Source organism: Pantherophis guttatus, chromosome 4, assembly GCF_059756535.1.
Source record: "Pantherophis guttatus breed Tessera chromosome 4, ASM5975653v1, whole genome shotgun sequence".
In the NCBI taxonomy this organism is placed as follows: domain Eukaryota; kingdom Metazoa; phylum Chordata; class Lepidosauria; order Squamata; family Colubridae; genus Pantherophis; species Pantherophis guttatus.
In genome coordinates, this window is record NC_142066.1 from 82,575,522 (window position 1) to 82,591,846 (window position 16,325).

General features: G+C 38.9%; 1 protein-coding gene across 4 annotated transcripts in view; it reads left to right on the top strand.

Annotated features, from left to right (window-relative positions):
- The first annotated feature begins 2,299 nt into the window (after positions 1 to 2,299).
- Positions 2,300 to 16,325, top strand: part of DPY19L1 (dpy-19 like C-mannosyltransferase 1) — a 170,587-nt gene continuing 156,561 nt past the window's right edge. For 3 of the 4 annotated variants that reach the window (XM_034409296.3, XM_034409389.3, XM_087894069.1), the window contains exons 1-6: positions 2,300 to 3,253; positions 5,008 to 5,076; positions 7,548 to 7,572; positions 11,508 to 11,595; positions 14,149 to 14,286; positions 16,161 to 16,281. In XM_034409296.3, coding sequence (XP_034265187.1) covers positions 2,890 to 3,253; positions 5,008 to 5,076; positions 7,548 to 7,572; positions 11,508 to 11,595; positions 14,149 to 14,286; positions 16,161 to 16,281 — 805 coding nt within the window. In that variant the 5' untranslated portion in view covers positions 2,300 to 2,889. Of the gene's footprint in view, positions 3,433 to 5,007; positions 5,077 to 7,547; positions 7,573 to 11,507; positions 11,596 to 14,148; positions 14,287 to 16,160; positions 16,282 to 16,325 lie in introns of all 4 variants that reach the window. The other variant, XM_087894070.1, reaches the window with a different exon arrangement.

Genomic DNA, 16,325 nt, shown 5'->3' on the forward strand with positions numbered 1-16,325 from the left:
GCTTTTTGAGGAGAGGCCTCACCACCGTCTCTTTCAGGGCAGCGGGGAAGTGACCCTCACTCAACGAAGCATTAATGACGCCCTGGAGCCAGCCTCGTGTAACCTCCCGGGAAGCCAGTACCAACCAGGAGGAACACGGGTCCAGTAAACATGTGGCCGCACTAAGTCTCCCCAAAATCCTGTCCACATCATCGGGAGTCAAAGCATCAAACTCCTCCCAGATAACATTCTCAAGACTGTTCCTCGTCATCCTGCCCTGATCTACCCAGTCAGGGTCCAAATCCCCCCGGATCTGAGCGATTTTGTCATACAGGTATTGTCCGAAATCCTCCGCCCTGCCTTCTAAGGGATCCTCCCGCACTCCCGGATGGAGCAGGGAACGGGTCACCCTAAACAGGGCGGCCAGACGATTCCCTGATGACGCAATAGAGGCGGAAAAGTAGTTAGACTTTGCCGTCTTTATCGTCACTAGGTAGGCCTTAATATGCGACCTTACCAGTGTTCGATCAGATTCAGCGAGACTGGCCCTCCAACCGCTCTCCAGGCATCTTTTCTGGCGCTTCATTTCCCTCAGCTCCTCAGTAAACCAAGGAGCCGCACGGGATCGGCATCGGGTCAGAGGCCGCAAAGGCACGACTCGGTCCAAGGCCCCCACCCATATATATTATATATAATATATAATATATAATATATTAGCTTTGTGTATTAGAAGACATAGAGTGTTGTGTAAGAAGTAATGAAAGTTTATGCATGGAAAAACTTCCATTAGGGGGGAAATGAGGTAAATAAAAGGTGAATAAAAGAAATAATCATTCCAAGTCAGGTATATAAAGTCAGATCAAATCCTATGAACTCTGAATAAACTTTGAATGAACTCATCTATTCACATAAGTATACGTGCTGGCTAAAGGCAGCTGGACTCCATTATTGGTAAATATATCTTCTGATGAGGCTCAACTGTCATCCAGCAGGAAAGTTAAGAGTGGAGTTCTGGTGAATGAAACTAAGCAATTAGTTCATGGATGTCCCCATAATTACTTGACCTATGGCCCTGTGTCAAACCCACTGATTCTATACATCTTCTTAATAGAATCAAATGTGAACATCTGGACGGATATACATGGGAGACAGAAGGTTACTTATTGTTTAAAGTATAGCCATAATTCTGCATTTAAACATTACAGCACTTAAAGGACAGTTGTAAAACATAAAGTGATGGGTTAGTAAAAGTTGTAATAGTTTAATCATGAGTAAATGATGGAGTAGTGAAAATGTGTAGCCTAAATAATTTTATCAAATAATAGGTAATGGTTTGATAATTAGTAAAGTGTAATGTAAGTGAAATGTATTTTTAATGTAACCATATATGGAAGCCGGAAAGGCTCATAGAACTCTTTGTCTTGAAAACATATTTAAGTCATAAAATTCTAATCATTCTCTGTTCAGGTTGCAATAACCAAACATAGCACTGAACCTTTGCGCAAATAAATGGATGTTTGACCCCGGAATGTGTTTCAGCCTCTCCTTTCTACAACACAGGCACCCCCGACACAAGTGACGTCAAGCTGGCCACGCCCACCCCACCCCCCTGAGGTCAAACACAACCCTGATGTGGATTCAATGAAATGGAGTTTGACACCATTGTCCTATAGTTTGACACCCCTGCTCTAGAATCTTCGTCAGAGAACTACAGGAAGAACCACTTATTTTGTTATACCACTGATACCTTGCCTTTTCACACTGGTAAGTAGATCAATACAGATAGTCCTTGACTTATGAATATAATTAAGCCTAAAATTTTTTTTGCTAAGTGAAATATTTGTTACCACATTTTATGACTTTTCTTGCCAGTTAAGTGAATCACTTGTTAAATTAGTAACATGGTTGTTAAGTGAATCTGACTTCCCCATTGCTTACCTGAAGATTATAAAAGCTGGATCACATGACCCTGGGACACTGCAATAGTCATAAATCAATCAGTTGCCAAGTGTCTGAATTTTGATCACATAGGGAAGCTGCAATGGTCATAAATGTGAAAAATTGTTATAATTTTTTTCAATGTCAGTAACTATGAACGATCATTAAACAAACTGTTGTAAGTCAAGGACTACCTGTATTCAAGATGCCTTTTTTAAAAATAGATGCCCCCAGGTGGCATCTGCATAGTGGCAATCTGCTAAGTGCATGTCCCTTGGTGCCAAACAAATTCCCTGACTTCCCATCCGTTTTCATGTATTTTTCCTTTGAAATAAAGAAGGAAGAAGCTGACATGCTAAAATATTCAGAGCATTGTTTGGGGGGTAAGGTAGGGTGAGGAATAGGAAACTGGGAGGGAACCAAGGTTAGGCTACGGGGAAAGGCTTTATAATACATGAGTGCTTTATAAACAATTGTTTTGTGAATAGATATTCGGCTGAAGCAGCCATTTTGTTCTGAAAACGCTAAATGACCCCACGAGGTCCCAGAGGATGGAAAATCTTTGTGAGGAAAACACTCTTACCCCAGAATTAGCAGGGGGTGCTCTTTACTCCATACAGCAAAGAGAGCTTTCGTCGTGCATACATGCACCAGAATCGATTTCCTCGTTTTGCAAATCAAGCAATAGTTTGGGAGTCGATTGTAGGTGAAAGGAACAAGAGATGCGTGGGAGAAGCACCATCACCACGGCTAAGTCTAGGCGCGTGACCCTAGTGACAGTTGCCGGCGCGCGACGTGCCTTTTCTCGGCCGTTACTTTCCCGTGTCCACGGCAACTGTTAGCGCTCTCGGTGGGGGAGGAGCGACCCAGCCTATTCAGCTGAGTCCGAAGCCCAGCACGGTAAACTATTCCGCCTTCGTTTCCTGTCATCTGCCCTTTTGGGGCCTGTCCGCCTGTCCCTACTTCGGGGCAATGAGAAGAGCGGGCCGGCCTAGGCGAGGAAGCGGCAAAGAGTCGCCGCCTCTCAATCTCGCCAGTGGCGGGGGCAATAGCCGCGGCAGGCGAGCTCCTCCTTCTCCTACGCGCCTGCCACCTCAGGAAGAGAAGTATCAGGGCCGAAGCGGAGATACAGAGCCCGATCGCGAACCAACCGCTGCTGTCTTCTTACTCCGCGGGCTGCAACAGTCACTGGGGAGGCAGCTTCCCGGTGGGGCCTCTCCTCAGGCAATGAAGAGGGGAGGACCAGGCAGGAAAGGGACCAAAAGCGACTCTCAGAAGCAAGCGAAGCGGGACCGCTTGGCCCACGAATTCGGCGAGTGGCAAGACTGGCTGCGCGGTGAGAGACCTGCAGTGGGGGGATCGTAGGGTCTGGAGCGGAAAAGCAAGAACGGAGGGAAGGACTCTGCCGCGGGAGCTCCGGCTTAGTCAAATGTACTTCCTGCAGCCCGATCTCTGCCTGCCTTTTTGGAATAGGCGAGAGGAATTGAGTTCGATGGAACTTCTTCCCACATGAGGGTAGGCTGTAGTGGCGCTTCCTTCTGAGTCCTCCGAGTCATTGTGTGGATGTGAAGATCAAGCTGCCAGGGACCCCCTTGAAGTTTATAATTGCCGTTAGCGCCTGTATCAATGGGAAGTTACACAAAACACCATCCTTGGGGCGGGACAAGGTTTTATCAAAATACTTTTCAAATGTTTGACAAAATGAAAATAATTAGGAGTAGGGGATTGCCGCTTTCCCTGCCCAAACTTTGCTTTTTTGTGGTCTTGGTATCAAACTTCAAAAATAGACAGGATGGTGAGGAAAGAATGCAGTTGTAGATAAACTTTAAGGGGAAAATGAAATTGGTCAGTTTTATTTTACATGAAGGCATACTTATTATACAGTATTCACTTTTGGATACTTGTATGTGAGATGCAGGTAAAGAGGAAGAAGTGAATAAAAGGCAGATGGTAAAACAAAGGGCTTCTATATCTAACAATCTAGTTTTGACAATACCATTCATTATATCTTTACATTACTTTCTGTCTTTGCAGATCATCTTTGTTTCCACCTGATTTGTACCCTGATTCATATATTGCCTTTTCTCTCTTTTTCAACATCTCATCAATTCCATCCAGCCATACATTTCTTGTTTTCTTTTTCATTCATTCATTCTGATTCATTTTTTTGGTAAACCACCTTGTACATTTTGTGTTCAATGCATATTTCAATGCATTGAAATATGCTTGGATCCGGATTATTATTATTATTATTATTATTATTATTATTATTATTATTATTATCATCATCATTATTAATTTTTATACCACCCTTCTCCCGAAGGACTCAGGGTTTTTTCTTTTAAAAGCCTCTGGCGATCTCAGCTGAGCTGCACGATCATCAGAGGCTTTATTTTTTACTTTTATAAGCATTTTTTGGTCGAAGAGGTTGTAGAAAAAATGATTTTAAAAATAATAAAAAAAGCCTCTGATGACTGTGCGGCTCAGCTGGGCATGGGGGGGGGGCAGGGATTTTTGCTACCGGTTCTCCGAACCACCCGCCTCAATCGTTACCGGATCAGGTGATCCGGTCCAAACTGGGAGCAGTTCATCCCTGGCTAAATCTCACAATTTTTTACAGTAAATATATCTCATCCTACTGAAAAAAATGTTATTAGTGTTAACAAAGTTTGTTAACTCTTGTTTTAGTATTACTGAGAAAAGAACTAGATTCAATATGAGGAAGCAAAAAGTTAGCTTTCGAAATATAATAATCTTTTTTGCGAGGTCAATTCTTTTAAATACATTTTATAAATTCTATAGATTTTTTTTTTAATTTGATTTATATGCCGCCCTTCTCCAGAGACTCAGGGCGGCTTACAATGCGCTAAGCAATAGCCTTCATCCTTTTTGTGTATTTATACAAAGTCAGCTTATTGACCCCACAACTGGGTCCTCAATTTATCTACCTTAGAAAGGATGGAAGGCTGAGTTAACCTTGAGCCTGGCGAGATTCGAACCTGCAGTAATTGCAGGCAGCTGGTCTTAATAACAGATGGTCTAAAAACAGATTAATAGTAGGTTAATGACGTTCATTTTCTTTTTATATAGATACTCTGAGAGAAACAGGATTCTTTATTGCAAGAACAGATAGCAAAATATGGCTTACACTTATAATGGGTGAGAATTTTACAGTTCTTATTTTCTTACAGGGATCGTGCAAAAGTCAGTCCTGTTGATTAAATTTTAAGTGTAGGATATTTCCTACAAAATCGTTAAAATAATATGTTCATATGGTAGCTGAATCTGACTCTTGAAGAAAAATATGAGTTTTATTACACTTTTGTTATTAAGGGGTATAATAATATATGACAAAATGAGCAGTTTTTCAAGTGATATAAAATATATATATTTCATTAATAAACTATATATTTACATTTATATTTGGAATTGTTAGTATTAAAGGCAGTAGCTTAAGGCTGATGATTGTTGGTGTTAACCTTAATTTTTTTAGTTATAGATTATACCTTTGAAATTTTCTATAGTTGTATTACAAAGATATATCCAAACTACAAGAGTATGTATGCAGTATTCTCATGGACTTTATATGTATACAGTCAGGTCCAGAAATATTGGGACATCGACACAATTCTAACATCTTTGGCTCTATACACCACCACAATGGAGTTGGAATGAAACAAACACAATGTGCGTTAACTGCAGACTGTCAGCTTTAATTTGAAGGTATGTACATCCAACTCAGGTGAACGGTGTAGGACTTACAGCAGTTTGTATATGTGCTTCCCACTTGTTAAGGGACCAAAAGTAATGGGACAATTGGCTTCTCAGCTGTTCCATGGCCAGGTGTGTGATATTCCCTCATTACCCCAATTACAATGTGCAGATAAAAGGCCCAGAGTTCATTTCAAGTGTGCTATTTGCATTTGGAATCTGTTGCTGTCAACTCTCAAGATGAGATCCAAAGAGCTGTCACTATCAGTGAACAAGCCATCATTAGGCTGAAGAAACAAAACAAACCCATCAGAGAGATAGCAAGAACATTAGGCGTGGCCAAAACAACTGTTTGAAACATTCTCAAAAAGAAGGAATGCACCAGTGAGGTCAGCAACACCAAAAGACCTGGGAGACCATGGAAAAGAAGTGTAGTGGATGACCGAAGAATTCTTTCCCTGGTGAAGAAAACACCCTTCACAACAGTTGGCCAGATCAAGAACGCTCTCCAGGAGGTAGGTGTATGTGTGTCGATGTCAACAATCAAGAGAAGTGAATACAGAGGGTTCACCACAAGATGTAAACCATTGGTGAGCCTCAAAAACAGGAAGGCCAGATTAGAGTTTGCCAAACAACATCTAACAAAGCCTTCACAGTTCTGGAACAAGATCCTATGGACAGATGAGACCAAGATCAACTTGTACCAGAATGATGGGAAGAGAAGAGTATGGAGAAGGAAAGGAATTACTCATGATCCTAAGCATACCACCTCATCAATGAAGCATGGTGGTGGTAGTGTCATGTCGTGGGCATGTATGGCTGCCAATGGAACTGGTTCTCTTGTATTTATTGATGATGTGACTGCTGACAAAAGCAGCAGGATGAATTCTGAAGTGTTTCAGGCAATATTATCTGCTCACATTCAGCCAAATGCTGCAGAACTCATTGGACAGCGCTTCACAGTGCAAATGGACAATGACCCAAAGCATACTGCAAAAGCAACCAAAGAGTTTTTGAAGGGACAGAAGTGGAATGTTATGCAATGGCCAAGTCAATCACCTGACCTGAATCCCGTTGAACATGCATTTCACTTGCTGAAGACAAAACTGAAGGGAAAATGCCCCAAGAACAAGCAGGAACTGAAGACAGTTGCAGTAGAGGCCTGGCAGAACATCACCAGGGATGAAACCCAGCGTCTGGTGATGTCTATGCGTTCCAGACTTCAGGCTGTGATTGACTGCAAAGGATTTGCAACCAAGTATTAAGAAGGGAAAGTTTGATTTATGATTATTATTCTGTCCCATTACTTTTGGTCCCTTAACAAGTGGGAGGCACATATGCAAACTGCTGTAAGTCCTACACCGTTCACCTGAGTTGGATGTACATACCCTCAAATTAAAGCTGACAGTCTGCAGTTAATGCACATTGTGTTTGTTTCATTCCAACTCCATTGTGCTGGTGTATAGAGCCAAAGATGTTAGAATTGTGTCGATGTCCCAATATTTCTGGACCTGACTGTATATTTGAGTCTATCCTGTCTGCTCTTTTTTTGCTCCATAGCAGAAACTATGAATATTCGTGTGTTTTTTTTAATATATAAAATTGGCTTCATGAGAAATTAGATGTATCCTAACTATAACACTGTAATACTTTTAAACAACTAGTATATGAAAGCAATAATGTATGTATCTATTTTATCTGTTTCAATCTAACTTTTAAAATTGTTTGTTTGAGATTAATACAGTATAAGAATGACTTGTATGAATATTCCACAGAAAACATAGCATGCCTTGTACAGAGAAATTCTGTGCAAGCTTTTAGAACTTTAACATATATACAGCCCTTAAGGATTGCGATTACATTTTAAAAAATTAATTTAAAAATCATTAAGGTATGTTTTGTTTTATTTTTCTTAACAGCTGCTATTGCAGGAATCCTTCACTGGTAAGTTTATATTCAATATACAAAAATGCTTCAACAATGTGTAATTACAGTAGCATTATCTCTATAATTTATGTCTTAAGTCCCTTAGCATTGAGTAGGCCAGAGGTTACAAAGTAGTGATGGATGGGGCTTGTGTGCCTTCCACTCCTCCTCTTTCAGACTGGCTTCCTCCTTCCCCTACAGGCAGTCCTTGGGTTAGATGCCAAACGGAATTAGAATTGCTATTGCTAAATGATGTTGTCATAAAGCATGACCACATTGCTTAGTGACAGCAGTCCCAGCTGCCATCACAACCCCAGGATGCGCAGGTCATTAAGCAGAAACAGGTGGGAATCCCACATAAGGAGCATGTGGGGCATGTGTGTGCTATGGGCGAGCACTAGAAAATATGAGTTGATCTGCAGAGGCCATAGACATGTTAGAATGAAGATAGGCAGGCGGCTGCTATGAAGTAGGAGATAGTGGACTCCTTGGGAGAAAAAGCAGGAGTATCTTATTTGGATAATATACAATCTTTTCCTACCATCTTTCCCAATGATTTTGTTTGTGAAAAGCTGCCAGTGGCATTCCTATAACACAGCTCATTATGAAGTTATAATTGTGAACTAGGCACTGAGCATTTGGATCAGATCATATGGGGAAGCTACAACAACAGAAACTTACAGGACTTAAGTCCATTTTTTCTCCGATCATATTTACTTAGCTTTCTCTTCCTCTCAGTATGCAAGGAAGGAGGCAAAATATTCTTCCTGATAAATATAGATCTTACTGAACTGACACTGGGAAAAGTTTTTGGAACTTGCTAGTTCACAGTTCTTTCTAGTGCCACTCCACAAAGAGAACAATTATCTCCAAATTTCTGGGGAAGTCACTACTGGCTCTATGCTATGTGTGACCAAAGGTTTACTCAGCTTTCAAGTAGCCTGTGTGTAATTTAGGCCATAATTGATATGTTTTTACTTTTTCTCTGTATTTTTGAATTCATTTACCGTATTTTTCAGAGTATAAGACGCTCTGGACTATCCGACACACCTTAATTTTTGGGGAGGAAAATAAGAAAAAAAAAATCTGCCTCTGCCTACCAGCATCCATTGGTATTCATCTGGCTAGCGTCCTGTCGTGTGAGAGAGTTGAGGGCTGTTTGGAAACTGAAATAGTATTTGCTGTGTGAGCAACAAGGAGACAGCAAGGAGTCTGGGTGTGGCTTAGCTCAACTGTTCTGTACTAAAGCAGCATGCTGTGCTGATCTCTGAAACTGAAACTCCTCTCCTCTGTTTGTGTTTTCCTTGTATTTACTAACACGTTAGAAAATCTGCTTTTTGTATTGTATATTTACTTCATGTGTTATATTATATATAAAGAGAAGTTATTGAATCCTGCTGAATCAGTTAATTGTGTGTGCTTTCTGGATTTTTTGTTGCTGCAAAATCTGACACGTCCTTGCAGCAAACATCCAGGTCAGCTTCAGCACATTATTTCATCTTGATTCAGTATGAGCAACTGATTGGCGGGTGGATTGGCCTCCTGGAACACCCTCAATCAGCTGTTCCAGGCTGCAGGGATTGCCACAGACTGTCGCCTCCTCTGTGCCTCGCGTTTTTGGCTACATTCGGTATATAAGATACACCGAAATTTTCACCTTCTTTTAGGGGTGAAAAAAGTGTGTCTTATACTCCAAAAAATACGGTATATAATAGGCTTCCTGTTTTTACTTCTTATTTTTTAATTGCATTCACATTTCTCAAGATTCACTTTTTATGAAGGCCACAGAGCCGGACTGTTCCCTAATAAGTTTTTAGGTAGGATTCTATCACATATCCTATCTATGATGTCTTTGCAATACTTCCTCTTATTATACTATTTATGGACTCCATTGCTTCATTAGAAGTATAAAGTATAGAGGTTCTTCTAATTAGCCCAAAACTCTAGTTGTTATAGAAATGAGGAACAAATCCTTTTTAAAACAAAATGTAGCAGGATTTTCAATCCATTTCACTGTATAATTCCTCTATATATTTTTTTAAAAAAATAGTAGTTCATGCATAATAAACTATAATAAACATAGTTTGGTCTCTTTAATACAACATTAGTCCATTGTTATACTAGTAGTTCCAGAAGATATTAGAAGGAAGACATTCAGTTCTTAAACATGCAAATTTAAGAATTCTCAAGTAAAATGGCTGTTAATTTGTTGCATGCCTATAGTTGAAGGAGTAAACAATATTTCATGCTGAGATGAAGGCTTTCTAATTTAACTTGTCTTTGTTGCTGCTATTTTAATAGCTAATAATAACACAATAATGCTGGGTTATATTTTAATCTAGAAGATTCTACTCGGATATTTTCTAAAGTCAAATATATTTCATTTAATACCACAGTCTCCATGTTTGGAAATTTACATGACTTTGAATGTCACGTACATTTCATGTTTATTTTCTTATAATGGACTGGTTTGTGTAGAGCAGGGGTCTCCAACCTTTCTGGGAGTTGAAGTCCACAAGTCTTAAAGTTGCCAAGGTTGGAGACCCCTGGTGTAGAGCATATGAGGTAGTGATGGGATTCAGCCGGTTTGTACCAGTTTGGGAGAACCATTTGTTAACTTTCTGAGCAGTTCAGCGAACCGGTTGTTGGAAGAAATATTCCAACAGCCTTTTGTTTTCCCCACTTTACAGGGCTAATGCTGTCAGGAAGGAAACATTCTGGTGTGCCTCTGTGTTATTTCTAGCCTAATCTTGCTTATCTTTAAGTGTTTTCAGAAACTGCCTCTCCGGTTAAGCCTTCTACATTGTAACAGCCCTTAATGATTCTTGGCAGTATGCCCAGACTAGCTGTAGCTGCTTCTCTGGAGTTTTTTTGTTTGTTTCTTGGGTTTGCTGGTATTTTTTATTAGGGGGCTTGATTTTTTAAAAAGTTTTTTACACTGCTTGAACTTTTGGGGTGTACTTCCAAGAGGCAGGATGCAAGCTTGGCACTCTGTCTGATTTTTTTACTGCCTTTCTGGGGGTATGTGATCTTTCCTTAAATCTGGATGATTTCCTTAGGATATCTTGTGAGGAGAGTGAGACTAGCTGATACCTTTAAGTGGTGCAAATGGATCTAATGATTGCTTTTCCTGGGTGGGAAAGGATGCTTTGTCAGTTCATTGAGTACAGGAGTCTCTTGTCTATGGGGATTCTTCAATAATCCAGGTCATGGTTATCCCAAAGGTGCTTTTTTCAAGAGGCAACTGAACTTTCTTGGTTTTCAGAAAGTCCAGTTGTCTCTTGAAAAATCACCTTTGGGACATGAGTTTCTTGCATTGCTTCACAGTGGCCAAAACACATGATTGCTCACTGACAGTAAGTGGATCCTCTTTCTAATTTGTTTTAGTTTTTTCACATGATAAGGCTTTCTAATCTAATAATTGGTATTTAGGGCAGCTTTTTGCAAGCAAAGAAGCTTTTTTGTATTTTTGTATAGGTAATCCTTGACTTACAACAGTTCATTTAGTGACCATTCAAAGTTACAATGGCACTGAAAAAAGTGACTTATGACCATTTTTCACATTTACGACCGTTGCAATATCCCCACAGTCATGAGAGGCTGGGCGAGGCGAAGCGCCCTTCAACATGAGTGACGTTGAGTTGGCCACACCCACCCAGTCATATGACCACCCAGCCACACCTACCGACCCAGTCATTAGAGCAGAGAACCGGTTGTTAAATTATTTGAATTTTACCACTGATATGAGGGATTATAGTACACCTAAATTGTAAAACTATGTGCAAATGATTGAAATGAAGGTGAGTAGACTCACTAGGAAAAAGTAGAATGTTCTACCACTCCATGGCAGGATTCTGCATTTTTGTGATTATGTTTTATCCAATAATCTCTTTACTCAAGTGACTCCTGGGTCCTCCTTTTGATTTATTGCCAAATATGTATACTTTTAACAGGTATCACATAACAACTCTCTTTGAAAATGATCGTCACTTTTCTCATCTTTCAACTCTGGAACGGGAAATGGCATTTCGAACTGAAATGGTTAGAATTTATAACTTAAGTGATATTATTACTTTTAGACATATTAATTCTATAATAAGGATATCAAATAATATGTCCTTTTTAAATTTTTAAATGTAAACTACCATGTATTCGCAAATCAAAATGATACTGTATTCGTTTAGATGATTTAAAAAAAAATTTGTTCTTAATATTTTAATATTTATGTGGTGTTTGCAGTTTCACAGATTACTTGTCACAGTTTCTTTTACTGATGCTAGAAAATTTTCAAATACATGCAGCTTCTTTAGATTATATCTTTACTAAATTAATTTGCCCTGTAGAGTCACTGGGAGTCAAACAGCCTATAAATTACATAAGTAAATAGTTTCAATAAATATGGTGTAGTGGTTAAGGCACCAGGCTACCAATTAGGAACCTGTGAATTTTAGTACTGTCTTAGATGCAAAGCCAGTTTGGTGATCCTGGACCAGTCACTTTCCCTGCCGTAGGAAGGAGGTAATAGCAAACCACTTCTGAAAAACTTTGCCCAGAAAACTGCAGGGATTTATCAAGGCAGTCTCCAAGAATCATACATAATTGAATAGAAGAAAAATATAGCTATAAGATAGAGGTCTCCAATCTTTCTGACCAGTGGTGGGTTTTAAATTTTGTTGCTATCGGTGGGCGTGGCTATGTGGGGGGAGCCAAGTGATTGAGTGGGCATGGCCAACTTGACTTCACTCACGCCCACTTAGTCACATGACCCCCCCCACCTAGCCACGCCCACAGGAAAAGGTAGGAAATTTTTTGGTATTTCCACCTATCTACTTACCTCCCTTCGCCAGTCGCCTCAGTTTCCCCTCTTTTAGCGGCCCCAGCCCTAACCATGCTTCCTCCCCCTCCACCACCTCAGGCTGCTTACCTTCTGTGGCGACTGGTCCAGAGTCCGGAAGGCAAGCTGACCGGAGTTTTCGGCGGCCCCCAGCAAGCTGCCACTGCTGGAAAGTGGCTGGCAAAGAAGGCTCCATAGAAGCAGGCCGCTGAAAAGTACCGGAGGTCGTGGAAAAAGCTGCCGTTGCCGCCATATTCTTTGTGCATGTGCAACCCATTGGATTTGCAGACCAATAGGATGTGTGTGCGCAAAGAACATGGCGATGAACAGGGCGAGCGAGTGGTGACCGGGGGACTGGTTCGGGGGCGTGGCCAGCCGGCCATCGCTACCAGTTCGGCAACCTTGGCCAAATTTTCACCAATGGTTCATGCAAATCGGTGCGAACCGGCTGAATAACACCTCTGTTCTGACACCATGGACCGTTTCATGGAAGACAATGGATTGGGGATAGGGGATGGTCTCACATGCAACCTAAATTCCGCCCGTGTACAGATGAAATTTTGCTCACTCATGCACACTTGTATAGCGTGGATGGCGACTCCTACTAGGAGAGATATTTATCTTTTCAATAAAATATATTTTAAATATATTTTAGTTATGCTTGGAATAATATTTATGAAATTTAAATTAGTAATGGCTAAATGTAGATTCAGTTATTTTTAATTTATTCTATGTTAATGTTTTGGACTGCTTGGGAAATTAAGAAGAATTTAGAACCTCATAATAGTAGTACAAGCTAGTTAGGAATACAGTATATTGATTGATTCTTTAGATTCATATCCTGCCTTTCTTGCATGATCTCAAATATAGGTAGTCCTCAAGTTATGATCACAATTGAACCCAAATTTTCTATTGCTAAGTAACACAGTTGAATTTAGCCCCATTTTATGATCTTTCTTGCTATAGTTAAGTGAATTATCGTGTTGTTAAATTAGTAACAGTTTGTTAAGTGAACCTGGCTTCCCCATTGATTATGCTTATCAGCAGGTCACAAAAACTGTTCATATGACCCTGGGACACTGCAACCATCATAAATATGAGTCAGTTTCCAAGTGGCTGAATTTTGATCATGTGACCATGGGGATGCTGCAATGGTCGTAAGTGTGAAAAATGGTCATAAGTCATTTTTCAGTGCCATTGTAACTTCAAATTGTCACCAAACAAACTGTTGTAAATTGGGTACTATGCATAGTTTATGTAGCATTTTTCCTTACCTATTTATATCCCATGTTTATTATGTTTATAAATAACATAAATTGATAAAAATATATAATACTCCTTCTTCCTCTATTTTATCCACAATAACATCAAGTCTCCCAACTGACTTTCATACCTAAGAATGGACTAGTATGCAGTCTCCTGTTGCCTTAACCACTAAACCAAACTTGCTTGCTCCTTTATATATTTTCTATAGCAATACCTGATGGCTATATGTCAGTGACTGAGTATAGACTTCAACTCGGATTTTGCCAGACCTAGTTTAACATATTAAGCAAGTGTTGATATGTTACAGATAACTTGCAATATTTGTTTTAATCTTGTTTTATTCCACTTTTGATCTAGAAATAGTAAAATTACTTCAATAGATATTATTGTATTTATTGCTATAGCAAATTATTTAAATTCAAATGTACAAATATGAAGCAAATTATATATTATACTAAACATTTAAATATTGTTTTTAAATATATTCACTTTAGGGTCTTTATTATTCCTACTTCAAGACTATAGTTGAAGCACCATCATTTTACAGTGGAGTTTGGATGATTATGAATGATAATCTAACTGAATATCCTCTTGTAATAAACACACTGAAAAGATTTAATCTCTATCCAGAGGTAAGCCACTTTTTAAAAACAACAACAACAACCATAATAATAATGATGATGATGATGATGATGCAATGAGAAAGATGAAACAGTAGATCACCTTATTGGTGTCTGCAGCAAAATCTCACAGACTGATTATCTACAACGTCATGATCAAATTGTCAAAATCATACATTGGAAGCTTTGCTAGAAGTTTGGGTTCAAATGCAGGAAAAATTACTGGGAACACCAAATTTACAGTTCTTGAAAATGAACAGGTCAATATCTTGTGGGACTTCCGGATCCAGACAGACAGACCTCTGGCCCACAACATTGCTATTGTGGAAAAGAAAAAAGTCTGCTTCATTGATACTGCAATACCAGGTGATGCACAAATTGAAGAGAAACGGCTAGAAAAAATTACAAAATATCATGATTTGCAAATTGAAGTTGAGCAATTATGGAGGAAGAAATCAATAGTTGTACCAATCGTAATAGGAGCCCTTGGAATAATATCCAAAGGACTGCCTAGATACATGGAAATTTTGAATTTATTACACCTGAATGTTCTGACATTGCAAAAAACCACTTTGACAAATGTGCAACAATTGCTATTAAGTTAGGAAAAATTGTTGGAGATGATGGATTTGATCTTGATAATGAAGAGTTGATAAAAGCAGTAATACCAGAAGAAGGATACAATTACTTAGGAAGCTTCTGACCTGCTGCACAACCAAGTCAAGGAAGCTACTTCAACAAAATACATAAAGTGAGTCCAAAAAATCTTGAAATCAAAGCTGAGTGGAGGAAATATCATAAAAGCAATTAACACTTGGGCAGTGCCTGTAATATGATACTCAGCTGGAATAATTGATTGGATTCAGCTAGAACTTGATAAGTTGAATCAAAAGACAAGAAAACTAATGAAAATGCACTATGCTCTGCACCCAGAAAGTGATATTGAACTGTTAAATTTTTAGCAGTCCCAGACTGAATTGAATTGAAGATTAAACTATAATAATATTAGTAATAAAATAATAATTTCAACACAGAATTAATTACATGTAGTTTTTAAAAAGTAGTATCTTTTGTTAGTATCTAAGACTTTTAAATAGGAAGTGAATATAATCCTCAATTTACATCCATTTGTTTAGTGATTTAGAAGTTACGATGGCACTGCAAAATATATATATATATTTCTGACCATGGCAACATCCCACAGGCATGTGATCAAAATTTGAGCAGTTGGCAACTACATGTATTTATGATGATTGCAGTGTCCCAAGGTCATGTGATTGCCATGTGTGACCTCCCAAGTGGGTTCAGAAAACTAAAGTCTATGGAAGAAGCCAAACTTGCTTAACAACAGCATGATTCACTTATCAGCCATGGCCAAAAAGGATTGCATGTAACTTACTAACGATCGCCTCGCTTAGCAACAGAAATTATTTTCTTAAAAATCTTAATTTGATCAATTTTATTTGGTCACAAGTCTAAGAATACCTCTATTATAAACATAATACCATCTCATATCATCTCAGCTTCATATGATGAATCCACAGAGAAGAAAATATGTCTGTGAAAAATATCTATTAGTAAAATTTCAGTCTTGTGTAAATTCCAGAAGAATTACTTTATTGTCTTCAGAATATTTAGTGTGCTATCTAGTTTATTGTTAAACAACTTGAAAGTTTGCAAATATGTCTTTATGTTTTTAACAGGATGCTTGTATAATGCCAGTTACCATTTTATAAAAAATACACTAAAACTTAAAACAAAATTTCAAGAAGAAAGAAAAAGAATTTTAAAATATTCAGATACTGATAAATAGCCATAGAAAAATGTCTTTTGATTGCTGAGGTAAACAATGTTCTTTTGAAATTATAATCCTATTTTCTGCACAGGTTGTGTTAGCCAGCTGGTACCGCATATATACAGGGGCAATGAATTCTTTTGGCATTCAGACACAAAAGTGTTGGACTGTGAATAGAGGGGAAGGTCTGAGTCCTGTTGAAAGCTGCGAAGGCAAGTGTTCCATATTTATTCATTGTGAACATTGCACAAAATGG